We start from the raw sequence: 26669 nt of genomic DNA on the forward strand, positions 1-26669 counted from the left end.
AGGTCACAGGGAATCAGAGGCATAACAGATTAAGACTCCTTTCATGGGACCAGACCACCCAATTCTATCTCAGTCAAGATTAAAATATTTGGAAATGAATGATCCAGTTCTCAGTCCTTGAAGTTGAGAAATGTGTATCCTTTCACAGTTTAGGGGAAAAAAAATTCCTAAAACAAGAAATGAAAAACAAATTTATGAAGTCAGCATCTAATTATTATATCTGGACAAATGTCAGAATAAACACTTTCCCTTCAGAAATGACCCATCCTGAGCAGAGATTTAGGTGCAGAGGTTTTAGAATTGTGTTTTGTGTTCCCAATGAAGAAAAGGAGGAGGTGTGTTACTGTTTGGTACACCAAACTCTCCCATCAAACCAGCTGGATTATGGTCTTAATCACCACCATAGACGAAAGTAAACTGCCAAGTTTGGAACTCACAGCCCAAATGCTGGAAAGAATCTATTCTGTGAGAAGAGCAGCAGCAGCACTGGGGAGATACATGCACAGACCTATGTAGATTACATGGTCACCTATTTTTGTTGATTTTCGGTAGAAATCCCTAATGGAAAAATCCCTGACTTAGACATTATGAGGAGGAGGAGAAACCTCATGAAACCTGACCGGCACAAAGCCCACCTCCCCACACCCTGACCCCAAAACATCAGAATCTATGCTTTCTGAATAGAATATTAATAAACTCCCCCAAGTCTCTCCTCTCCAAAAATTAAAAAAAAAAAAAAAAAAAATCTGTCAGACTATCAAAGCACTGTCAGTGCCAGTAAAACACATCATTAAGGTGAGTAATTTTCCTGTTTACTTCAAACACTTTTTTTCCCAAACTCGAACCTGGGCAGGTCTGATCAGGTAAGGCTTTGGAACGAGTAAAAGCGTCCCCAATTTCTACATAAACGCTGCAGGCCATGGGGCAAAGACAAGTCTCAACCAGCACTCCACAGTAGTCCAGCTTCCCGGCGCCTCTGGTCTTGTCTCCTCATACCTTACAAGTATCGTCATGTCTCCTAGCCCTCCAATTCTGTTTTATCTGCAACACACAAACACACACACACACACACGTGCACACACATCCATTTGTTTTCTTCCTTTTACCTGCAATTAAATATATGCAGACATACATTCGGAACAAATCTTCTTATAACAAGTCTTTCTTTTCTGTGCAACTTCGAGAATAAAATATTTTCCACTCCAAGTTCAGGAGTTCTTCGTGTGCTGACAAATGGCAGAATGCAAAAGAATAATCTTTTCTAATTGTTAAAACTGCAGTAGTTTTTAAATGCAGGTGGAGCAGAGATCTGGCTTCTCTCTCTTAGGGAAACAGGTACTATTGTCTTAATTAAACAATGTTTTCTTAAGATCTACCCTCTATGCAACTATGTCTACTTTGTAATTCATGTTTCCCTTCTTAAAAAACACAAAAGAGAAAATCAGAGAACACTGCTATCTTCGATGTAAGATTAATCTCTCAGTGTGGTCTATTTCTAAGAAGACAGGAAGCTGGAGTTTGAGTTTAGTCGTAGATCTATTTTGTCTACATGAACAGATCAGTACATCTCCTGAGTGGACTTCCCAGTCTGTAATATAGAGCATTTAAAAAAAAAAAAAAAAAATCCCTAGATCACAGGGGTAATTGTGAGTTCCACTGTTTGCGAAGCACTTTGCATTCTTTGGGTGAGAGGTGTTGTGCTTGTTATTAAAGACACTGCACTTACATAATCCTAAACATGCTCACAAATTGGGAAGGCAGTTTTCAAGCCAAAGGCACGATGTTCTTTTTTTTTTTTTTTTTTACATTAGAGATGAACTTATTTACATACTGAAGTGTCTATTTGCTCCTGCTCATTTACCCTGTTTTCTTCCTGATGCCATCACTATCATCACTTCTGCTCCCCCTACCATACTTTGTTTTAAGTAGGACAAGGGAAATGGAAAGGAAATTAAATAATGAGTGATATGGAACTTATACTGAGTGGAAGCTCATATTATTTCCCCACCCTAGGGGCTGGGACATGGGAGCAAACTAAAGGAACCAGGAATGAAGGAGGGCCTTAGCAAATCTGATCCTATTTATTGTTTGCCAACAGGGAATAAGGGAAGGTCCTTAAGGGAACAAGGGAAGCTCACCTTTGCCCTTACTTTCTTGATCCCATTAGAAGAACTTAAATTTAAGCAGGCAAAAATGTAACAGACACAAAAGAGTAAAAGTCAAGACACTAGTAGAAAGGGCCTTTCATTCAAGGGTCACTTATTCCTGAATTTATGAGCCTAGCTTTGCTATTGATTTGCTAGATAACCCTAAGCCTAGAGAGGGAAGTAAGGCTGCATCTGTACAATGTGAGTATTAATTACTGACCATGAAGAACTGTTGCATGAATCAGTTACCATAATATGAGGTGCCTTGCAGAGTTCTTGGCCTGATGCTCAATAGATGGTAACTACCAATTTTACCCCCATCATCTAAATTTTGAAGCCGCTCATCAGTTGCCAAATTCTGACACCATAATACCATATACAGGAGAATAGCATAATTAACTATACCACCAGAGGTAAAAATGTAAGTCAATTCTTGTATTTTATTAGAAAACGAAGGAAGGAGCAAAGAGCTTTTTTATTTTACTAAGTCACTACTTTTGGCTTTAGCTGGTAAGCTGTCTCCAGCTCCAGCTATTGTACCTGAGTTGGACCAGAGCTACGGCACCTGAGCTCTACAATCAGGAAAGCTGGGCCTGAGCAACCTCCTTGGATGCAGGACTTTGGCTCTAAGAGCAGTCCTTCTGCCGGTCCCTGGGGTTGACTATAAGAATAGTTTAGCCCATTGAGCCCTTTGCAGAGAAGTCGAAGCTAACTTTCATTAGCTATTCACTTAGTAAAATCCAATGACAAGAAGAAATGTGAATGCTCACACGTTCTAAAGATTCATGTTCCCTAGTGAGAGTATGATAACGTTCATGGCACACCAAGTTCCAGGCCTAAAATTAAAATGCCAGCCCTATGTGTTGTAAATTAAAACCTACCACTTATAGGCCAAATGCCCGTTTAATGATAGTGCTCCTGCAATACAGAAGTGAGCTTAGGAAGGGGGAGGGGGGCTCAAACAGTACAGATTAGGACAGATAACCTCATTACTCTACAGTGAGCATATGACCAAAAACAAAGTCTGAACTCCACCATCTGGTGGCCTGGAGACCCGGCTTCCTCACTTCACCTGTGAACTTCTGTGCCCTCATCCTCAGCAGGGAGATGGGGATAACGACCCTGAACTTAGATGCTGTTGTGAGCCTCAGATGATACCGTGGAAATGAAAATGATCCATACATTATAAACGTACAAATAAAACCATTACTTAAAAAAATAATCTAAGAAATACCCTCAAAAAGAACTTTCTGGAAAGTGTGGAACTTTCTGCCTATGTAAACTATCCTCTACAATAGATTTATATTGAAATCAAAGACTGGGTGGAAAATTAATAATAAAGGTGACTCATCAATTCAAGTTGAAATGTTTAATGGACACAGAAAGAATTCAGGAGCCAAGGAACCTGAAACAGAAGATTTAAATAACTATCCTTTATTTTGAAATTACAAGGGTTTTTGTTGTCGTTGTGACAGAGGGTACAAGACTATTCTCGCCTAACTCGGCTCTGAAGTTCCTACCCATTTTCATTTCAGGGCGAGTTGGTAGCATTGCCACTGGGAAAGGAAACCACACACACAACATAAGGACAGGCCTCCCCTCGGAGTGAGCACTTCTGGCCCATCTCATCCAGCAAAAGCAGGTTGGATTTTTTCCATTTCTCTAGTAGTGTAGTAGAATAATTACACACATTGTCTTAACCCTGACAGAGTTCTATATGATTGTTTTGTGTTTTAGTTGTGCCAGACCTTATAAATCGTGCCCATTCTACTTTTACACACTCATTCCTTTATTCTGACAGTATTTACTGATTGTCCATACACTCTCTGATTCCTTCAAAGATAAAAAAAAATCTTTATTTTTTCTTGTGACACATACTAATTTGTCTTTTATTATAATTATAGGTGTTCATTTGTCTTACCAGCCAGAAGACTATGAACTTTTAGACAGAGACCTTACCTTAACCATCCTTCACTCAAGCGGTAAGCATTAATAAAACAAGAACAAAATGGCATGCTATGTAAAGGGAAATGACGCATATAAAACAAATAAAAGTGTATTTGAGAATGAATAAATATATCAGAGGTCTGTGATACAAACTCACTCTTGTGAAAAGGAAAGATACTAATCATTTTTCAACCCCTATTACTAAACTGAAAGTTTTTTACTCCAAAAAAATAAATGCTGATATCCAATTTCCAGATGACTTTAGAATAATTTTTTAATGTGATAAAATAAACTTTGTCCCTAACCTTTGCCATGAAAATGGGAGGTACTGTAAATCAAATCGAAAGGTAGATATTTTTTTGTTTTGTTTTGTTTTTCAAACCCACAAGTTATCAATCCTCTGTATCAAGAACAGGCAGACTGTTAAAAGGGTGGCTCTTAACTATAATTTATAAAGGTCTAGCTTTGTTCACCACCCAGATTCTCTTTGTCATAGCTAAAATCTGAACTCCTGATGTGCCGAACTGTCTTTGTCAGTAATAGTTTGATTCTCTCTCATCACCCCCCCATCCTATTCTAATACTGCTAAACGGCCACTTGCCTTTCTTTCCAGAGTCCAAGAAAATGAAGGTTGACAGTGTAGCTAATTCTTAAGTTAGTACAGACAACCCCCGAATTGTATGAAGAGAGACCGTATATCGGATGAGGTATACCTGCTCAATGAATACAAATTTACCCCGGAAAAAATAGTTTATTTGGTTGAAAATAAGTGAAGGTTACATTTGATGTGTTAATTAAAGGAAAGAAAGTGCAAATATTTGAAGAAAACTGTCAAAGAAGTATAGATATCATTGATGCTGGATTTAATTAAGAAGTGAAATGAACTAATTTTCAATGAAGTTGCTCTGAAAACTGCCTCGTTATGCCTTTAAAATAACACATGCCCTTTTCTCCAGCTCTGCCTTTCCCTCCCTTAATATCTGTGTCAAATAATCAGGGACAAAAGAAGGGGAAGCAGGTTCTCTAGAAATCGACAAGCAGATTCTAACTTCTTTACATGGATCTAGCTTTCTAAATAAATGCTTAAAGCTCTTAATCATATTTAGTATCAATTAGAGCAATCTGTGTAGTACACTTCTCAGAAACAGCATGTTCCAGGCACTAAAGCAGGAAGAAGCATGTAATTGATTTCCTGGTTCCTCTTTTCAGATGCTTGGATCTCTAGGCAGGTGACTTACAAAATCTTCTCTTTTGGTCCCATTCCCTTAGCTAGACTTAGAAATATGGCACCTGTAAAGAATTGTGAATCCTTTTCTGTGTACCAGTAAAAATAAAAGTAGTTTGTTAACAGTAAATATCATTTGTAATAAATTCATGATCTCTAATGGTCAGCAAAAGGAATGAAGAGACTTTATAATTCAATTCACTGAACATTTGTTGAGGGCCAACCATGGGTCAAAGCACAAATACATTTTTTCTAGTGATTCGCTTTGTAAAACAGCGTTGCTATTTTTTGAATAGCATGCTTTTTTTTTCACTATGCCCAAAACTAAAGCATGCCTCTGTTTTCTTTGAGCTACGGTTAGCTGTATTATTTTTGCCCAATAGAAGGCCAAAGTGTTCATTCTTATATCTAGGATAAGTAACAGGAATAAGGCTTAAATATTTAGTTCGATGTGTTTCTTTCATAGATAAGACAATTGAGGCCCAAAGCAGCAGCTTGGCCTGGCCAAAGCCATCAAGACCGTCACTGGCTCCCCGGCCAGAGCTTCTCCTTTTCCATTAATCAAATTTCCTCCCAGACATCTCCAATGCGAGGCACAAGCAGAGAGAACAGGAAGCGTTTTTTCATCTGGCCATTACACACATGTGGGTACTTTCTCACACACACAGAAGAGTGGGATAAATAGCCCAGACTAATTCTAAGAGAAGAAAGGTAAAGCATTGCGCCCAAACCTCCCCTAATGCTTGAGGAATTGATCACTGGACTTCTTTGTTACTGTAGTCCTGATTAAAAGTAGCTCTAAAACGGGGCACCTGGGTGGCTCAGTCGGTTAAGTGTCTGCCTTCGGCTCAGGTCATGATCCCAGAGTCCTGGGATCGAGCTCCGCATTGGGCTCCCTGCTCAGTGGGAAGCCTGCTTCTCCCTCTGCCTGCAACTCCCCCTGCTTGTGCTCTCTTCTCTCTCTGACAAATAAATAGAAACTTTATTAAAAAAAAAAAAAAAAAAAAAAAAAAGAGTAGCTCTAAAACAACTGTGTGAAAAATGCTATTGTTAGTAATCACAACAACCCCGGTCATGGAGAGTGACTTTCAGTCTCTGAAATATATACTCCCAGTCCACTCCAAACCCCACACTGCCCTGCATTTCCCCGATCACTTATCTCTTATCTGATCATTACAACAGCCACCCAAATCAGCATCTCTGCCCAGTCTTCCCACCTCCACACCACTGCTGCCCTACTCACAGTCCTTCCATGTCTCCTCAGTGCTTGCAGCATTGAAGGCAAACTCCAGAAGATGACCCAGAGCCGCTCTCAATCTGGCTCTGTGACCTTCTCTCCAGCCCTGTTTCCTGCTCCTCCCCCGTGCTCCCAAACATTGCCTGGTCCAAGTCTACCACACCATTTCCTCCTCCGAGACTTACACAGTGTGTTCTTGTCTCCATGCTTTTACTCACCTGGATCCTCTATCTGGAGTGTCCTTTCTCTTTCTCCCCCACTGCAAGACCTTGCTCATCTTTGGAGAGCCAACTTTTATGTTAACTCCTCGGTGAAGCTGGGCAAATTGGTCTGCTTTCACACTTTGTTCGGACAAGGAATACTATCTGACAAATACCTGGTGAGACCTATTATATGTGCCAGCACTAAGATACAGATCGCCTTCGAGTTCACAGGGTAATCGTGAGACAGACGTGCCCTACACTGTGATTCTGAATGTGTGTACAAAGTGTAATGAACGTAAGAGAAGGAACTCCTGAGTGTGTGTGTGTGTGTGTGTGTGTGTGTGTGTGTGTGTGTGTGTGTCAAGGGGAGAGATATGGCAAGGAAAGGCTTCATCTACAATTACAGCTTTCAGTGAGTTTTAAAGGATGAGTAGGAGTCTGCCTGGCAGACAAGGAGGGTGGTGGGCAGGGGGACATTCCAGACAGATTATAGCACCTGTCACACTGAATTACAGCTAGGTTTATCAGTTTGCCTGATAGACTGCGAGCTCTTTGAAGAAGACTAACTTACCTGTCTATTAATATGATTACCCTACAGCATCTAGGTCTAAGAATAACAAGGCCGATTTAGCAAGGGCCTGCTCAGTGGCAGGCACTGGATTATGGGTGTCACATGCTGCACTCTCAATAACCTGCAAGCAAGATTATTTATACCTGAAAGAGGAGGAAATGGAGTCTCATTGGGCTCTGGTAACTAGCTTCATCACCCCAACTAGTTTAAACTATGGAGAATGCATGTTTTTCTTCACATTGCACCTTCTGGTGCTTAAGAAATGCACTTAGAAACTAAAGGTGTGGTTCAGTGAATTGTAACAACTGAGACGTACTGATACGGGGCCATTGACCTAGCTTCAACAAAGGTACTTGGGGACATGAGTGTACACGCATAGGATAAAAACATATGAAGCATCAGATGGTAAATACTATGACAGCCATGATAAGTGTATGCTCGGTCATCCCAGTTTGGGCGGGGAATTATTCTAAAGCTTCTAAGAAGATAAAATTTTAAATATTACAGGAAAAAAATAACATTATTTTTCACATAATTACCGAGCTCTCCACATAGCTGGTATTTCTTAAAACTTACTGGTAAAAAAAAAAAAACAGAATCTTCTTTATCTTTTTATTGGGATATGTCACTCAGATCCTTATTTCTAGGTAGTTCCTTTATACTGTATTTTATTAATATTTCCCCTCAAAAAGGGGCACCTAGGTGGCTCAGTTGGTTAAGCATCTGCCTTCGGCTCAGGTCATGATCTCAGGGTCCTGGGATTGAGCCCCATGTTTGGCTCCCTGCTCAGTGGGGAGTCTGCTTCTCCCTTTCTCTCACTGCCCCCTTGTGTGCACTCTCTCTCTCTCTAATAAATAAATAAAATCTTTTAAAAAGTATTTCCCCTCAAAAAAATTATGTCTTGATATACGAAGAAAAGTTAAAAATTTTTGAAAAAGGAAAAATAGTTAAAATGAAAAATATGCATGGTTTTATTTCTTAGATCCATTGCTAACATTTTGGTGTATGAACAAGAGAAATTAAGCTTCTGGATGTGAACTAATGCTTTTCTAAGAAACTGATGAAATATAATCAAAATTTAAGTGACAAAACGCTTCTGAATTTTCTAATACAGAGGGCAACACCTGCCCTTCATGCATACAATATTTATAGATGCCTCAGAAAGTATGAAGAAAAATCAGTTTTATGGGTAAGAAAATGTTCAGTACACAAACTTCCCTTTTAGAAGCTCAAAAGATTTCATTTTGCTGAAAAGAACCACCACACGTTATGCTTGGGAAGTTTCCTTACTATTTTTCTTACCACTCCCTATCCTTTCCTTGCTTTCTTTGCCCTTTGCCCCATGCAGCTGATATCCTTAACAGAACTAAAAAAGGAGCCAGAAGGGAAGACAAGGGAAAATAGGAGGGGGCAGCCGGAGTCGTGGGGAAGAACTTTCTTCTAAACTCTGAGTATTTGTTGTAAATGATAGCACAGACACCCAACCTTCTTCTCCAAAAGGGGTGTCAAGAAGATGATCACTGACATAAAATGTCATTACTTTTTAAAGCACCAAGATTTAAGAAGGTACAGAAGTAATGTCTATTAAAAAATAAAAACAAAACAAAAAAGCAAGTAGGTTTCTCGCTTTCTCACTTTCTCCCCCACAGGGTATTACCTATGTGCGTGTGTGCGTGTGTGTATGTGTATACATATGTATGTATAATGTATATATATGTATAATATATATATAATGTATATATATGAATGTGTATATAATATATATGTATGTATATACATAGGTATACATATAATATATACATGTACATATAAGCAAATGTATATAAATGTAAATATATATATATATACATATATATATATATAAAGACAAAGCACAGAGACATTCAAAATCCTGTGGTTTAATTGATATTAATAGCACTTAAGCTTATTCTCCCTCACCAGCCTCTGTCCCCTCTTCTGTTACTTTCTTTTTGATCGACTTTTGAGCAATACCCTTGAGTACTTGGGAGCAAATATCCAAGTATTTCTCTCATTATGTTTTACACAAACTCTCTATCAGAAACATGAAAAACTTTGGAAAGCATCATTTCTTTGTGCCTCTTGCTAGATTAGCAGGTAGATTCATGAACACTTCCTGATGTTCCTAATATTTTTTGTATCCACTTCATATCGGCAACGCTTTTTATACCACAGGGCTCAATGCTGGCACTGCCTCCACACCACGAGGGTAGATATTTTAACCGCTAGGCTATTAATGCCTATACTTGCTCTATGAAGAAATGATATTACAGAGAATCCTCTAAAACTTTATAAATCTTTTTAAAATTGGACATGTTCGAACAGGCACTAAAACACAAACAAGCCTTGGCCCCGTCTGATGCAGAATGGGTTGGTTACAGATGTTCTCCTGCAAGCTATATCTTGCCTATTACAAGAACATTCATCTCCCAAACACATCATTTCACCTACTTTGCCTAAAGCAAAACAAAACACACACAAAAATTAGAGGATTTTTGAAATATCATCATTAACTCTTAAGCCCTTCCACTCACTTATGTCCTTACAGAGAAGATCAAACATCTGATTTCCAAAATGCCACCATCTGACAACCGCTTGCCTTCCCCCATGCGAGCTAATGACAACAGGGCAGGCTAACTTGCGTCTTCATTTCTCTGACCTACAAAACCGATGCCTGGCCCAGCAGTGACTCATGAAGCTGGAGACATTAGCTCATGGCAATGATTCAGTCGTGAGAATTCTGACAAGGGCCTCTCCCCTCACTGGCGCTTCAAGGGGAAATCAGTCCCTGGAAGGGATGGCTGATGACCGAGGCACACGTTAGTGTGTCTGGGATCAAGCACTGTGAGAAGGGGCAAGGCTGTCTGAATGACAGCCGTCATCCTAATGAGAAAATACTCCCACAAGCAAGCACCTGCAGCATACCCTAGTTCGAAGAGCCTTACAAAAAGGTCCTTATCTCCCACAGCCAGCCATTTCCATCAGCCCAGGAGAAGAGTGTGAATTCTATTCTAGAGACTACTTGGCTTTCTCCTCAGGGAAAGAGGAAAGGCAGAAGGGTCAAGTGTCTGGAGGCTAGTAGGCTTTTGGCTTTTGTTACCAGGGGTGAGAGAGAACCTGGCAGGAAGTTTTGAAATAGGCTGGATAATAATCATCTCGTTCAAGCAGGACCTTCAGCTGGAACCTCAGTAAAAGGATGTGAATGCTAATTTGGCAACACAGGAAGCTACACGCCTTACCTGCTGCCTCTATCCCAAGGCAGTAGCGACAGTTTGCAAGAGGATGGACTTCCAAGTTCACAAACCACCGGCACCTCATTAGCTCACTTGACCCTTGCGGCAACCCTGGAGCGTAGGTATCATTATCCTTATTCTAAAGATGAGGAAACGGAGGCACTGGGCAGGTTAAGTGATTTGCAAAAGCTCCAGCTGGAAAATGGCTGCCAACCGTTTACTAACATATATCCGCTAGTAAAGATAGTTAATCATTTCAGCTCCTTCCCTGGCTCTCCGGCCCTCCTCCCTCCTTCCTATGTAGCCCCTGGCAGCGGTGACTTCCACATCCGATGCTGGTGCTCTCTCATGTCTGTCCTTCCTGGCTCAAGTGCACCATATCATGGGTGAGTGCTCAGCCCCACCATCAACTGTGCATGACCGTAGCATTTTCCAAATTGCTTCCTGTATTCCAGTCCCTCTTCAATCATCCTCCATACAGTGCTGGATTAATGGGCTTACTATATGGATCTGAGCATGATAATTCCCGTGCTCAAAGAGTAGTCAGCGTCAGCACACTGCCCTTGGGACAGGGTCCAGATGCCTTGATCCGCACAGGCTGGCCTCATCCCACCTTCTGAGTTTTAACCTGTGCAGTTTCCCATACCTGAGCACAGCTTTGAGCAGAACAGTGGAATGACTGTCCTGGGGAGGGCAGAACAGGCTTGCTCGCCCCTACTCCACTGCCTGTCTGAAAAGTCCACTCTCTTCTCCACTTAACCAGTTGCCTGGCCCAGAGCCGGTCATCCATTGCTGTCCTTCTCTTTCTTTCCAGCCACAAAAGACTTCTCCTCTGGATGCACAGGTTTTTTTAATTCAAAAGAACTGCAGAGGCTACTTGATTCATTCTGTCATCTAAAACCTGAGTCAAGGGTCCCACCTGCTTCCACACACTGTGGTGGCTGAGTTCACTACCACTGGAGGCAGTGCATTCCATCCCTATAGAACCCGGGCCATTCTTTACTTTGAGCTGGAATCTGCTGCCCTGTGACTTCCTCTCTTTTGTGGAGATTGGGCCCGCTGGGGTCATCCAAACAAGTCTAGAATGTGGTTAGTTTCAGAAAAGCTGGGCAATCAAGAAGGAGCTCTGTGCAACTATGTAACAATATCACCCTTTCTCATAGCATGGGTCCTAGCTCTGACTGGATTGAGGCTGTAAAAATAATTACTCCTCAGTGCTGTCTTCCAGAGTACAGTAATTTACCTCAAAATTGTTCTTCTTGAACAATTGTTTAAGGTACTTGTACATGAGAAATATACATGGCAGTATGCCTGGGTGTAACTCAAAGCCACAAGATAAATGCTATTTCTCTTCCTGGAGCTAAAATTTTAAAGACTTTTTTTTTAGATAAAAAGAAAAGAAATATTTATATTTAAAGATATTAAAATGAAAAAAGTGGAAATGTTTTACAGAAACAAAACAAAAGCCCAGAAAATGTATGTCTTCTAAGGCTCAGGACAAACTCAGATTATACCCTCAGGATGCCCAAGGTAGAGATTCATTTGTCAATGCTCCTAATTGTGATAAAAGTTTTTTAAAGTACTGTTCTAATATATCACCTCCACCACAAAATGGTGGCAGCAGAAGCTAGAGGTTCCCCCTAGAGAGGATTCCCTATTACAGTGCCCAAGGAATCCAGGAGTGTGGTGGGTTTAGGCTAAATTCTAATCCTAAATTTATGATCCACCCAACTAAAAAATCACCATTGGCCGGGCACAGTGTTAGGCACTTTACGTTCATTATGTTTAATCCTATTAATAAAGAGTTACCTAAAGATGTATTATTCCCATCTTAGGGATGAAGAAGCTGCCCTAGGGACAGTGTCTTGCCCAAGGCCACATAGACAGAGAGAGCAGGAATTCAACTCCAGGTCTATCTACCCACAAAAACTGAATTCTTTCCACTCACCACCCTGCCTCCTTCGGCACTTTTTTTTGTCCTCACTTTAGTAAAAGAGCCACAGTCCCTGTTTTCAGGAAGAGGCAAAGATGTGCTGGATATCTACCAGGATGGTCACAGTATTTGTAATCATCTGTCCTGCAAGATAACTAAAAATGATACACTGTAAGCATCTCCCATATTTTACAGGATTGTATGTGCCATATTACATCTCATTGTAAGTTAGCAGTTGCGAGAACATTTTCATCTTAAATTGGGAATTGATGGAAAAGAGATGATCCCCTATTCTGCTTAAATCTTTCCAAGTATTCCATTTTCTGCTTCTGAAGTCTAAATTCCGATGTCAAACACATTCAGAGAGCAATAAATTAGGAGCTAATCTGTGCCCCACTACCATATGCCCAAGTGACAACTTCAAAACAAATTGTCAAACCATTTCTAAAAAGAAAATCTGTTAGTTTGGGAATGCTCGTAAGCAAGTTTTAGAAGGATGCAACCTCTCACACTGCTCATACAACCGTGTGGGCTGTACCCAGGCAAAATATATCCATTCTAATCCCCTTCCACTTCTAATTTATTTTTTTCTTGATGCATTCTCCATGTGGTGAGCACAACTGACCCTCTACTGAGATCAGTGACAAAAGATATCCAAGCAACTCTGGTCATTTCTTTGTATATACTCACTAGGTCCCTCAAAGGCAGACACAGTGAAGGTTGGACTCAAATCTGTGAAGTTAGGTTGTATTTTGAGACAATGGGAAGGAAAGCTTAGATTTAAAAGTAATTATAATAAAAGGATATGTCTAACAGGTAGAAAGAACATATAAAATTAAAGAAAAATGCATCTACATTAAAATACTGCTTCAGTTACATTGTGGCACTAAGTAAAGAATTGATACCTACCAAAGTCAAACCATCAACAGTACACACAGAGAAAGGGGCCTTAAAATTGTATTGCTTGTCTTTATCTCACTAAAGTACTGGCAGATGATTATGGAGATCTTCTTTTCTGGAAATTTCAAAGCACTGAAAAGGAAACTATATAGAATGACATGCTTACTGTATTCAGTGACTAAGACCACCTAGTATTGGGTATAAAATGCAGATTTATCAAAAAGGAACAAGGCTAGCCAGGGAAAAGAAAATAAGAAGTCCCCTTTCTTCTCCTTTCCTGAAATAGCTCAGTCAATACTCCTAAGAAGAAAACTGAAGGAAATAAGAGGTATGCTCTCACTCTTGGAAGCAAAAACACCCAGCAGATTATAGAATACATTAATCAAGGAAGTCAAGATTTTAAACTGAATTTAACATTCAGTTTCAATTGGGTTGGCTCTTCTCCTCATTTTGGAAGTCCATATTATGAAAATATACTATTAAAGCATCTCGCAAAACATCCAGCTAACAAACTTAGAGTTCACCCTATGCTTTTACAGAAGAATCAGCCTGCTGTTTTTGCACAAACCGTTTTCCCTTCCCCCTCTGTTCTTTTCCCTTTTGATCCGCCTTTCCCCTCTCCCGGCTCCTACTCCCCAAGTATCCAAGGTGATAATCACACTTGGATAGAGGCTGAAAGGAGATTCTATAAAAACTTAACAAAAGGACTCTTCTCATCACGATTCTTCTACCTGTGTCTATAATGTTTGTGTGAAGAAAAGCATTATAGCTGAAAACCACGGGGCAGTAGGTAAGAAATCACTTCTGAAATAGGAATACATTACAGAAACTTTTACAAATAGCTATATATTTAATGCTTCTTGAGGGTCCCAGTGAACAGCCTGGAATAAATTTTCCTTTCCTTCAGCTTCTGCTGCTAAGTGAGACATCTTTTCTCTAGCCCTCGAGTTCCCCCTCAACTTGCCATTCTAGCTTTTAAACCAAAAAAAGTGCACAGATAAGTTACTGTTTGTTAAATTATGTGACTACCTTCAGACATAAAATAGAAGTATCTGCAAAATACGCTTTTGTGACACCTAAACATAAAAGTATAAGCTGTAGTCTTTGAAGATAAACATCAAATACGATCCATTACCAGTGAATACCATGAAAGAATAATATAAGTCTAAGGAATGAGTTACCTATGGTAACGCTTAGAGATAGATGATATATTTTTCAAAGACTGATTAAAATAGTTATTTGTCAGGTGCCTTTCTAAATTCAAAGGGAATAATGTTAAACTAAACTATTTTAAATGAGTGCGTATTGACTTATATAATTTCCACACATTCTAGGCATGAGAATAAGCAAAGGAGAAAGAGGTCACTTATCTATGTGGGTTAGTTCAAGAAGAAATTCTTAATTATCATAATAGGATACATTTTCTACACATCTATCCTGTTGAGTGTAAAAAAAGTTACTGCAAATTTCTATTATGAAAATATTTTCTGATGTACCTACCGATCAATCTGCTTTATCTAATTATCAAACACCATTTCCCACAGGCCTTATGTACAAATTCTATGGTTTTGTACAGAAAGGTCAAAAGAGTGAGTGTAGGTGATAAATTTGAACCGATAATATTTCAAGGGAAGCACCAAATCCTGAGTCGAATACACAACTGTGTCCTCAAAGACCTCCATGATCAATCACTAAGGCAAAGGAACAGAGCTTGCTCCATTAGCACTCACAGCCTTTCTCCTCAAGACTTGCTTTTGGGGACATTTTATCTTCTCAAGATTGCTCTGCTTTGAAGATTGTGGTGATGGTCAGGGATAGTAAACACACACAACAAAAACTAGAATTTTAGATTCAATAGGATCCAGTTTTTTCTCTTTTTTTTCCTTACAAGCAAAATCTTGAATAATACCTTTAAAAATTTATTCAAATTCTTAAAATAAAGCCTAGTCTACACTACAGAATTCTTTTTTGAATAGAATTCTTAGCAACAGGAAGATGTTTTGTAAGTATCCATTCTAATTTTCCTAGAGAAAATTTTGAGAAACCTAGGCATCTCAGATCATTACACATCAAGTGCATCAAAATTCTGGCATATCAAAATATTAAAGTGTTTGTTATAATATATATTATATATATACTATATATATATAATATATACTATATAATAGTTTTAGATAAGTCAAGTTCATAAAAATAACTTCAAATTTTATGTATAAGTAAACTTAATACACGTGTTAAGGCATTCAAGAAATTTAAGCAAGTTTTACAGGATTATGAGAATTATTTTGCTATTTTATTTTATCTTTTTTTAAGATTTTTTATTTATTTATTTATTATTTATTTGACACAGAGAGGCAGCGAGAGAGGGAACACAAGCATGGGGAGTGGGAGAGGGAGAAGCAGGCTTCCCACTGAGCAGGGAGCCCGATGTGGGGCTCGATCCCAGGACCCCAGGATCATGACCTGAGCCAAAGGCAGACGCTTAAAGACTGAGCCACCCAGGCACCCCTATTTTGCTGTTTTAAACTATTGCAGTGGCTCATAGTGGTCAGAATTTTGCTTTTATGACATACAGTTAATCATTATCTATAACTTACTTGGTGACAGAAATATAATCCATATATTTCAGAAATATATGGTCAGAAATACAATCCATAATGACAATGTTGTTCTTATGGGAAAATGAGATTTGCTTTCCCAAGAATACAAAATAGTTAACAAAAAAAAGTAGAAGCAATTTATATTGTTAAACACCAGGGCTCTATATTCATACATATGAAAATATGAAATATGAAAATCTTAAATTAACACACAGGGTAGAAGGAGAAATAAGTAAGCAGGGGAGAGAGAAGGAAGAAATATCTTTCAAGCCCAAATTATAATTGTTGTAAATTAAGTCCTTTGTTACTCAACTAGAGTAACATATTTATATTTACATAAATATGCATGTTTATTTTTGTATTTTTAAGAAAAAGAGTATGTTTTTTCTTTTACCGACCCCATAAAAATGATCACAATTTAAAACTTTACCATTTGTTCTGCTGAAATGTTACCAATAAAACACTAAGAAAGAAAGTAACTGATTAACAGTTGTGGATCCAATTAAACATGTTTTAAGAAGAAATTATTTTATATTAGAAAAAATACATATATATATATACACATACACACACACATAATATATATAGTATATTTTCATTCCACTTTTATTTCTAGGGATTTATATATTTATACTGTTGTATAAATATATACTGATGTATATTTATACATCTCCGCTTATGAATGGAAAACCCCAAGAAACTGACTAAATTGTAAGCATGAATTGATGCAGCATTCAGCACGTAAATCTAAAAACAAAAATCTAGAGTAAGATGATAACATATTATGTTTTTAGAACTTGATCTCTCAGGCTCCCAAAGAGCTTCATAAACTTTAATTAGGCCTCACAACAATCCTGCCAAGTAAGTACTGTAAGACCCACTGAGCAGATGGGCAGACACAGAAGAACTTGCCTGAGATCACAAAGCTAGTTATAGTACCCAAAAGTTGCCCTCTGAGTCCTGTGTTCAACTTCATGGACCACGCTCTTCAGGAGCCTGTCAGATGAGTTCTCAGATTCAAATGAGGACCCTTAAGCTAATTAATCATTGCTCGTCCTATCTAATATAACTTGGAAACCATTCAAGTAAAAAGAAAAGTATTTTGGGGGCACCTGGGTGGCTCAGTCGGTTAAGTGTCTGACTCCTGATTTCGGCTCAGGTTATGATCTTGTGAGATCAAGCCTCCCATTGGGCTCCCTTGCTGGGCATAGAGCCTGCTTAAGGTTCTCCCTCTCACCCTGCCCCTTCCCAAGTATTCTGAAATGGAATATTCACCTTCATTATATTTTTCACAAGACTTAGTAGATGATACTGTTAAATGGTATAAAAAGTAAAAATAAAAACTGAATGAGTAACCCCACGAAGGAACACCTGTATGACTGGTGAACTTGAAAATTCCCTATTCGGCATAACACAATCAGAAATTACATTCCAAGTCTTCAGACGTTAGTAACACAATAACAAAGTGGCAAATTATACTGTTTTCTTTTCCACTAAGACATCATGAGTCTTCGTTATTAGATTCAAACTAAAATGAGAATGCTCATCTATTTGTAAAGTGAGAATCCCTCCTGAATTTACCTCACAATGAATTAGATCTGGGATCTCTGGCTACTATCAAATTTTCTTTTAAATTTCACCTGAGGGCAGCCTGATGATGGGGCCGTAATCATTATTAAAAACCACAGGAGAGACTGCTGCTAAGATCATTACCTTTAGACCTCCATGTGTCTAATTACAGGACCCCTTGTTCTAAAAGCCATTCCATGTCTACAGAACATCTGCAGGGCTTCAAAGAGTCTAAGATTTTTCCTTACAATAAACTCTCCTTTAATCTCAGAGAATTGGAAGTGGTTGGGCAGAAAGCTATGTTATCTCAAGTCCTCTTCCAGTCATGGTGACCTGAGTAGACATGGTAATTGCTAGTGATATAAAACTATGAGGATTTATTTTACACGCAGTTGCTTTACTCTTGATGACAGGTGATTGCTAAACCCCCTTCCTGAGAAAAATACACCTGCCCTTCTCCATCGGAGGGGATGGGAACCACTGCAAGACTTGGTCATACTATGGAAATGGCTAATTATCAGGAATGTGAGCAGGAGAAGGGTGCAGAACTCAGGTATGGGAATACCCTCGGAGCAACATTCCCTCAATAAATGGTACACATCATTCTGGGCTGACTTTAAGGGATCTTTGTCAAGTTTAATGATATACTGTATTTCTTTTGAGTTATTAAAGAATTCTTACGACATTATTCTCTGTTTATACCTCAATTTTCAGGTCATTTTTGTTCCAGCACACTCTCTACGTGCCAACTAAAAATAAGCTATCAGTTAATGAGCTGAGAAAATTGATTCAAAAGCCCCTTAAGTCTCACTACTCTTTTCTGATTACAGTTTTGGCCAATTTTAGAGAGGTAAGTCATAGAGTCCCATAAATTCTCTAATGATAAAAACAAAAATAAACAAATAAGATCCTTTCCTTAGACAAAGGATACAAAATGCACACTATTATATTTTGTCTACAATAAAATTTTTACTTGGAATGAGAAGGTGAAAGTCATTTACTGCAAGAAAAAACCTGAGAAAAATCTGCAATGACAAGTGTATTGCTCGGTTTATGGTAGAAAGGGATTAATCTATACAAGTTTTTAAAGGGATAGAGAATTATTTCTGAATGAAATATATTTACTGGTAATCTTTCCCTTAGATACTTGCTTTAGTTTCCAGTTATATTATTTAAACTTCACATAATCTTCAAGGTACTGAGTGGCTGGTAATACCTCAAAGCCAAAACAAAAAATTGACCAGCACTAATGATAACACAGTGAAGGAGGAGGAGGAGGAGGAAGGGAAGAAAGGGAGGGAAGGATGGAGGAAGAGGAGCATCAGGAGAAAGAACAGGAGAAAAAATGAAAACTTTGTAGTGGAAAAAAGAAATGCCAGCTTTATTTAAATATGCTATTTATTTATTTTAATAAGTGGTAGTTCTCATCATATTAGATACAATAAATCAGTGTCAGAATGTTTACTTTTATTTTTTTAAATATTTTATTTCTTTATTGTTGAGAGAGAGAGAGAGAGCGCACAAGCAGGGGGAGCGGCAGGCAGAGGCAGAGGGAGAAGCAGGCTCCCCGCGGAGCAGGGAGCCTGATGTGGGACTCGATCCCAGGCCCCTGGGATCATGACCTGAGCCGAAGGCAGATGCTTAACGACTGAGCCACCCGGGTGCCCCCCAAATTTTTATTTTTAAATAAAAACTCTATAGTGCATTCAAGCAAATCACTCAGAATAGTGTGGGAGGGGCATAAACATTAGGTGAAACTGGCTTATCACAAATACATTGACCTAGAGTCAATCTAAACAAATTAGGGTAAACATGCTGATGAAGCTATTCTGCTCTGCCCTGGGGGACAATAGCCCTGCATCATATCTTGCAATGGAAATTCATTTTTAATTCCAATCGAGGGTTAACTAAGTAACATGAACCATTGCCAAGAATCTTCAAGCCCTTTATTTAGGAGATTCTTCCTCAATGCTTGGTGAACTAAGAAATAGCTTGGCTAACAGGTGAATGTGCTCAGTGTTATTGTTTTCTTCCTCATGAGAGGGGCACAAAAAGGCATTCCTATATGTATCTCAGGAGATTTACAGGACAGCTATGTCAGGAAGTGAAAATAACCTTGTTATGTGTAACAAATGTATCACTGGCAGGAGCCAAGTCTGCCGACTTCTCTCCTGTCTCTCAGCAATAAAATCTAACAGCTACTCAAATGTGAGATCAGCTCAAGCCCCAGTTAAAGCTCAAATGTTGAGGACAAAAGTGTTTCCTTTGTGAAAAGAGGTTGATAAATCATATTCACCATGAAAAAGTTTGTCTGTACATCATGTCCTTTGATGGGCTATTCTTAAGAGTCCCGAGATTCCAGAGGGCCATGCAATGGGCTGGCTTGCATTAGATTTCTACAGAGCTGGCAGCCTTATTCTGGAAGTCTTACATTTCAGGTAACCTGATGACAGGGAGGGTGGGCCACAGGCATGCATCTCAACTCTCCTCTGAGCCAAGGCAAGAGAGCTTGCAGGGCTGATATGTTGGGATCAATGAAACTCTCCGGGGAACTGGCTGTTCTCCTTTCAAATGCCACCTCCCTAATCTCTCCACTTGCTCAAGTCAGATTCTTCAAAGCCCTGAACAGGACATGAGGCTGGTATGATTAGGAAACGCAAAGGAGGAATGCTCTCTATAAATCATGGGTAGAGGCAAAAAGCATCACATTTACGGATGGTTAACAATCAAGGTCAGAATTGAGGCATATTGCTTGGAACTGTAATTGCTTCCTTTAGCCATGAAGAGAAAACAAAGTTTCCTCATATTTGTTAAGGGCCTACTGTATGCTAGACAGTGTGCTGGGCACTAGGTCAGGAGGCCTGCTCTCCAAGACCTTGAAATGTATGAAGGGACAAAGGACAAGTGCAAAAAAAAATGATTGTATGGCCAATGGCCAACGGCCGGGACTTTTTCTCAGACAAAGTGCAACAAAAAAACACTAACCTGAAGTTTTTTTTTTTTGCAGTGTTTGCACACAGATAATACTGTATGCCATGGGTTATTAAAAAAAAAAAAAAAAAAAAAACCCAGCTCTCAAACTGACAAAGGTGTGTGAGGCTGATAATCAAGACAGACTGACCTATATTCCCAAAGAGGCCTGATCACTAGAGTCCAGGGAAAGGGAACACTCTGATCCCAGAAGGGGTGTTCTCACCACACCTCTCTGTTCTCAAGTAGGTGCCATACAAAGCTTATCTTTTCCCTAGCAACAACTCCCAAAGCATTCCAGGTCAGTACATACAAATCTTTTCAATGGCCATAGAGTAATGCGCTACATGGATATGCCACAACCCATTGAAACAGTTCCTGCTGGTGAGCATGCAGGTTCCCTCCAGGACTCTGCCACCACAAGTCAATATATCGACCCTTCCATGAGTGAAATCCACTGCTAGCCTTTATTTAACATGGTGACTGAAAAAAAAAAAAAAGACATCCCCATAAATGAAGTAGCAGATTAAAAAATGAAAAATACATGCTGAAGTCAACAGTTTCTTAAAACCTGGAGAGGGCCCTTCCTTGTGCTGGCGAGGAGACCCTGTGTCGGCTTGGGCAGACACCCTGTAGGAGTCTGCATATGGGACAGCCTGTTATCATTCTCTATCATCTTATTCATATATTTGGATAGTGGGTAGTATCACAGTCCCTTGGGGCTGGAGTAGGCATGTGAATTGCCCAAAAGCACTAAGAAAAAAAAAAAAGTAGAAACATTTTGCTCTGCATTCTTTCAAATTATTACTGGTTTTACAACTGAACCCTCACAAAACTGTAATAAGCTCATGAAACAAAGGGATTGGAATTCAGAGTCAGCAAACATTTATATGCCTGTGACAAGCCAGGTGCCCATGAGAGCACTACCTGGGTCATGTAAGCCTCCTAATAAGGAGTAAGTATTAACATCCCCATTTGGGCAGGTCCCATATGCCGCGAGCAAATTTCAGAATTGAAATCCACACCTAACTTTCTTGCCACTTTTTTTTTTTTAAGATTTCATTTATTTATTTGAGAGAGAGCGCCCGAGCAGGAGGAGCGGCAGAGGGAGAAGGAAAAGCAGACTCCCCACAATGAGGGGTTCCATCCCAGGACCCCGGGATCATGCCCTGAGCCGAAGGCAGAAGCCCAACTGACTGAGCCACCGAGGTGGCCCTCTTGCCACTTCTAACATACAATTCTGTCAACTGTCTGATGACTCCTGACTCCTTACTACAATACTAGACCGGCACTTCATGAGGTTAAATGGGAGGCCTCTCTGAGCAGTAGCAATTAGACTGTAGAAATAAGAAAAGAGTCTGAAGCTTAAGTCCTAAATTCAGTGTGGGTTTGGGTTTGAATGTATGTGTGCAGGTCTGTGAGGAATACGGAAAAATGTTATCACACTTCATTTTCATTTTAGTTCATTGGAAGAAGTTTAAAATAAATACCATGTTTTTACGGAACTGGAAACACAATCACATTTGTTATTTAAAAAAACAGAGAAAGCAAATATGCATATATGCTTTAAATGTATTAATTATATTTTGGCAGTAATTCTGAGAAAACCAGAATTAAAAGAGAAAACACGGGAGGAGGATGACAAGTGATAAAATGGTACTAAAAAGGTTTTTTATTAAAAAATTACCCAAAGACAATGCAGTTAAGTGTGGCTCCTCCTAATGACAGTGGCTTCTGCTGCTTCCAGTTTGTGGGCAGTTGTAAATGATAGTATTTTATTTTGAAAAGTTGCTTTAGAATGCACAGATGCCAAAGAAATAGGTGTTGTGTAATATGACATTTAAAAAGTCCTCTATCAGCTGGGCTTCAGCTCCATACCACACAGGGCCTGGCCTGTCCATCCCGGCACATCTCCTTCTCTCCATCGGGAGGAAAGGCCGTCTAGACAGGATGGTAGAGAGACTTGCACTGGGAGTGAGGGGCCCCGGGGTCCTCTCCTTCCTCGACCAGTGATCAGCCTTATCACCTTCACTTCTCTAAGCTTCCTCGTTTATAAAAGTGGGGCTAACAGCCTTAGTCGTGAGGCTCAACCAAAATGAACATGTGACACAATACTTTTTAAAAATGTGAGGTCTATGTTTAAGTGGCAGGATATATAATTTGTCTCAGAGAGCTAGATGCTGCAGCTTAGGTGTTTTTAGGTGATCTTAGCAGCTACTCCGATAAAGGTTCAGGTGCCCTAAATTTAGGAGAAAGGCACCAGGGCCTAAAATAAAACTGATGGTGAACACGAAAGGACTGAATACAACTCTAAACACCATGTGATACACTGGTAGGAGAGAATGGACATCTAATTCAATCACTCGTCCTATAAAATCTATAGGGTAGACTGTAGACCATTGAAGAGAAACCCAAGAAAGGCAAAACAGCTTAACAAAGGCCATTCATAACGGCAGGCAATTACCTAATGAGAACCTAAGTCTTTCTAAAAATGTCCTATTTTAAGATTTTATTTATTTATTTGTCAGAGAGAGAGAGAGAGCGCGTGACCTCGTGCACAAGCAGGGGGAGGAGCAGGGGGAGAAGCAGGCTCCCCACTGAGCAAGAAGCCTGATGTGAAGATGCGGGGCTGGATCCCCGGACCCTGGGTTCATGACCTGAGCCGAAGGCAGATGCTTAACCAACTGAGCCACCCACATGTCCCAAGAACTCCTATGCTGATTATTAATACTACCTCACCATAAGAACAGAAAGTAGGTTTCACCAGACTCAACCTTATCCTCATCAGAGGTACTGACTGAACTCGAGAAAGACAAAGTGACTTGGCTAAAAAGTCACAAAGATGATCACGTCTAGAATTGAGGTTTTCTGGCTCCCAAACAGTGGCTCTTCCCGTAACAGCAGGGCCTACCCCTTCTTTCAGAATACTGATCTCACTGTTGTCCCATGTAAGGAAAGTAAGTATACTCCAGAAGACATTTTCTTTCCTTTTTAACCCACCACTTAGGTATAGCTCCCCAGCCTTTTTTGCTGTGACACATTTACTTCTCCGAGAAAGGGGCTTTGATGGTTCAGAATCATGTTCAATCTGGAAAAAAACCTTAAGAACCTTAAGATTTCTGTATGAGGAGGTGATGAGGGAGGCAAGGGGAGACCAACTTAATGTTCCATGTGCAGCAAGCTCCATCACTATAATTCTTAAACCATGTTAGAAGAGAAGTGCTCCATCATTTAGTGGCCTCAGTATGCCCATCAGCCCTTCAGATGTGCTTATTCCTAACACAGTGGGGCTTGGCCTGGGTATGCAAACAAGAAACTGTTAGCCTGGAAGATTAGGGATTGTGATTACCCAATCGGTGACCCCTATTCTAAAGCACATCATGCTCCATTTATAAAATGACTATTTTAGCAGATCTTCAGCAAAGTATTACTAAGATTGATCATCCAGTATTTACTTAAGGCCTATGGACTCTAAGTTTACTCACCTTTAGTGTCCATCTCCAGGATTATTAATGCAAAAGACACTCAAGACTGTGACACAAGTGATAAATAACACATGGGAGAAAGATCAAATTTTAGGCTCCTACTTAGACTTTATGTTTGAAATATGAACCATGACAGAACAGCTTCTCAAACCGTGAAAGAAAAGCACAAATATAAAATTTTAGACCTCTTTTGAACATCCTGATGTGGACCAGTAGAAAAAGAAAGGCAGAACACAATCCGGGGGGGAGGGCAGAATCAGAAATAGGTCCAGCTACACAAAAGCCTCTGTCCCTTCAGGGATGTCACTTAACCTCCACATTCTTAGCTTTGCTCACTAGGAAATTGGGAATTATAAAACTTGTCCTACCTAGTTCACAAAGAAGTGAAGACAAAATGAGGGAACACATGTCAAACCACATTTGGATGTAGTGTTATAAATGTAGATTGTTTTATAAACGATGTACAGCTGAATTAAAGCTAGAGTGAACTAGATGCTATGACATAAAAAGTAAAACACTTTCTAAAGAAACCTATTTGCCAAAGGGGGTGGGAAAGACCCATTAAAACAATTTTAAAGCTACTTCTCAGTAAGATGATAATATTTGGAAGCACTTCTATAATCTATGCAAATATAAAGTTGTTTGAAAAACATGTGTGCCACTTTGGTGTTGGGCATTCTTTGATCAAGTAGTTAAAACCAGTCTTGTAAGTCTCCTCCCTGATATGTGAACTTTATTTATAATACATTACAAAACAAACTTTGAAATAGAATAAACATTCTTATATACTTTTTTAATTTTTGGAAAATATTTCCATGTTTTCTTGGAAAAGTTATATGTGCAAAGTTCTTTTTTCACAACATTTTTAATCAGAATCTCTTTGGACTAATTGAGGACTCTGATGTACAGTTTTAGAGGCTTCTTTGAGGAAAAAAAATTCTAAATGTGTTAAATATATAAGTATCAATAAGTTATGATTTGTGCTATAGAACCTACATGTATAAATGAATTTAGCCATTCCATAATAAATGAGATTTTAATTTATTACTCCATGTTTGTGATTTTTTTAACCACATATTAATATGACATTTACTTCTTCAAAATAATGAGATGGTAACTATCCTACATTCTTGGAAATGCGAACACGTATCCTATGCCTATGATAATTTTTGTTGGCATAATGCTTTACAGTTTTCCAAAAACCTTCACAGGAAGGAACCCCTCCCCAACAACAGCAAGAGGCAGGTGAGAACGGATCTCCTGAAATTGCCAGAACATAGGACTTTGTTTCCAGGATCGGGGCTTTTCCCACTCAATGGCACTTTTTCCCTCTCCGGTTCAGGGTTATATATTCAAAAACAAAATGTTCTTGGAGGACAGTGAGAAACCGTCCACCATTCGAAATGGATCTATAAGCTTTGACAGAGGAGAAGCCCCCTGGCGGAGCAGTGAAGACCCCCCTCAGATGCAGGGGTCAGGTTGAAGCACACACAGGGGCCCGGGGCTCTTACCGTCCAGGTGGCCGACTTGGCAGTGCTGGACTGCTGGAAGGACACATCGAAGCTGTGCGGGCCCGGGTAATCGGTGTTGGAAGGGATGGCGGGAGACGGAGAGAGGGCGTCGAAGGTGGAGCTGGGCTGCGCGTAGGGCGATGGCGCCGTGACGCTGTTCTGCGCGTGGTCTGTGTTGTAGGGGCTGGTGGACGAGGAGCCGTTCTGAATCTGCTGGTCCATGCTGTTCAGGAGCCCCAGGTTTGTGTACTGTGGCTGCAGGACATCCAGAAACCCCAGGGTTAGCTATGTCAGCGGCAGATCATTGCTCTGAAAAGGCATCATTTGGTGCATGCATTCTACAGAAATCGACCTTGAATCTATGAAACCTCACAATACCCGGTAGAAGGACTAATTTGTGATACACAGAAACACCAAGGGAGGTCTGAGGCCTGCACGTGTTTTGTAATGACCTTCACAGATCACACAGCTTCATGTGCAGCCTTTGGAGACTGTGGTTTCCTGAAGAGCACCTGAAAATAGAATATATACAATGATATTGTAGTATTGTCTGGTGACTGACAGTAGCTGCCTATGTGGTGAGCATAGCATAGGGTATCGACTTGGAATTACTACACTGTACACCTGAAACTAATGTAACATTGTGCGTCAACTATATTTAAATAAAAAAAAAGAACGTGTGCTTATTAACAAACTGGGCAAAAATGTCCAGTGCTCAGTAGCTGTATAGAAGGTCTTTAAAATAAAGGAATACCAGGGCGCCTGGGTGGCTCAGTTGGTTAAGTGACTGCCTTCGGTTCAGGTCATGATCCTGGAGTCCCGGCATCAAGTCCCACATTGGGCTCCCTGCTCAGCGGGGAGTCTGCTTCTCCCTCTGACCCTCTTCCCTCTCGTGCTCTCTAGCTCTCATTCTCTCTCTCAAATAAAGAAATAAAATCTTTAAAAATAAAATAAAGGAATACCACCTGCTATTCTTTTTTCCCCTCCTGCCATAGTATTCAGAATGAGAAAGACCACTGGATAGATATGTTCTAAAAGGGATTTAAGCCTCAAGTTGTATATGGAGCAAAATCAGAGGTCCTCCAAATTTCCCTGTAGTCTTATTATCTAAATTCTGTCC

The 26669-nt window shown here is 39.7% G+C and overlaps 1 protein-coding gene across 5 annotated transcripts in view; it reads right to left on the reverse strand.

Moving 5' to 3' along the window:
- The window catches only part of TP63 (tumor protein p63), a 229084-nt gene that overhangs the window by 57290 nt on the left and 145125 nt on the right, over positions 1–26669 (reverse strand). For all 5 annotated transcript variants that reach the window (XM_025869207.2, XM_025869205.2, XM_073895645.1 and 2 more), the window contains one exon: positions 25550–25804. In XM_025869207.2, coding sequence (XP_025724992.1) covers positions 25550–25804 — 255 coding nt within the window. The remainder of the gene's footprint in view (positions 1–25549; positions 25805–26669) is intronic.

This window comes from Callorhinus ursinus, unplaced genomic scaffold (assembly GCF_003265705.2).
Source record: "Callorhinus ursinus isolate GAN/ISIS: 27379988/994484 unplaced genomic scaffold, GSC_fseal_2.0 scaffold1, whole genome shotgun sequence".
NCBI lineage: Eukaryota > Metazoa > Chordata > Mammalia > Carnivora > Otariidae > Callorhinus > Callorhinus ursinus.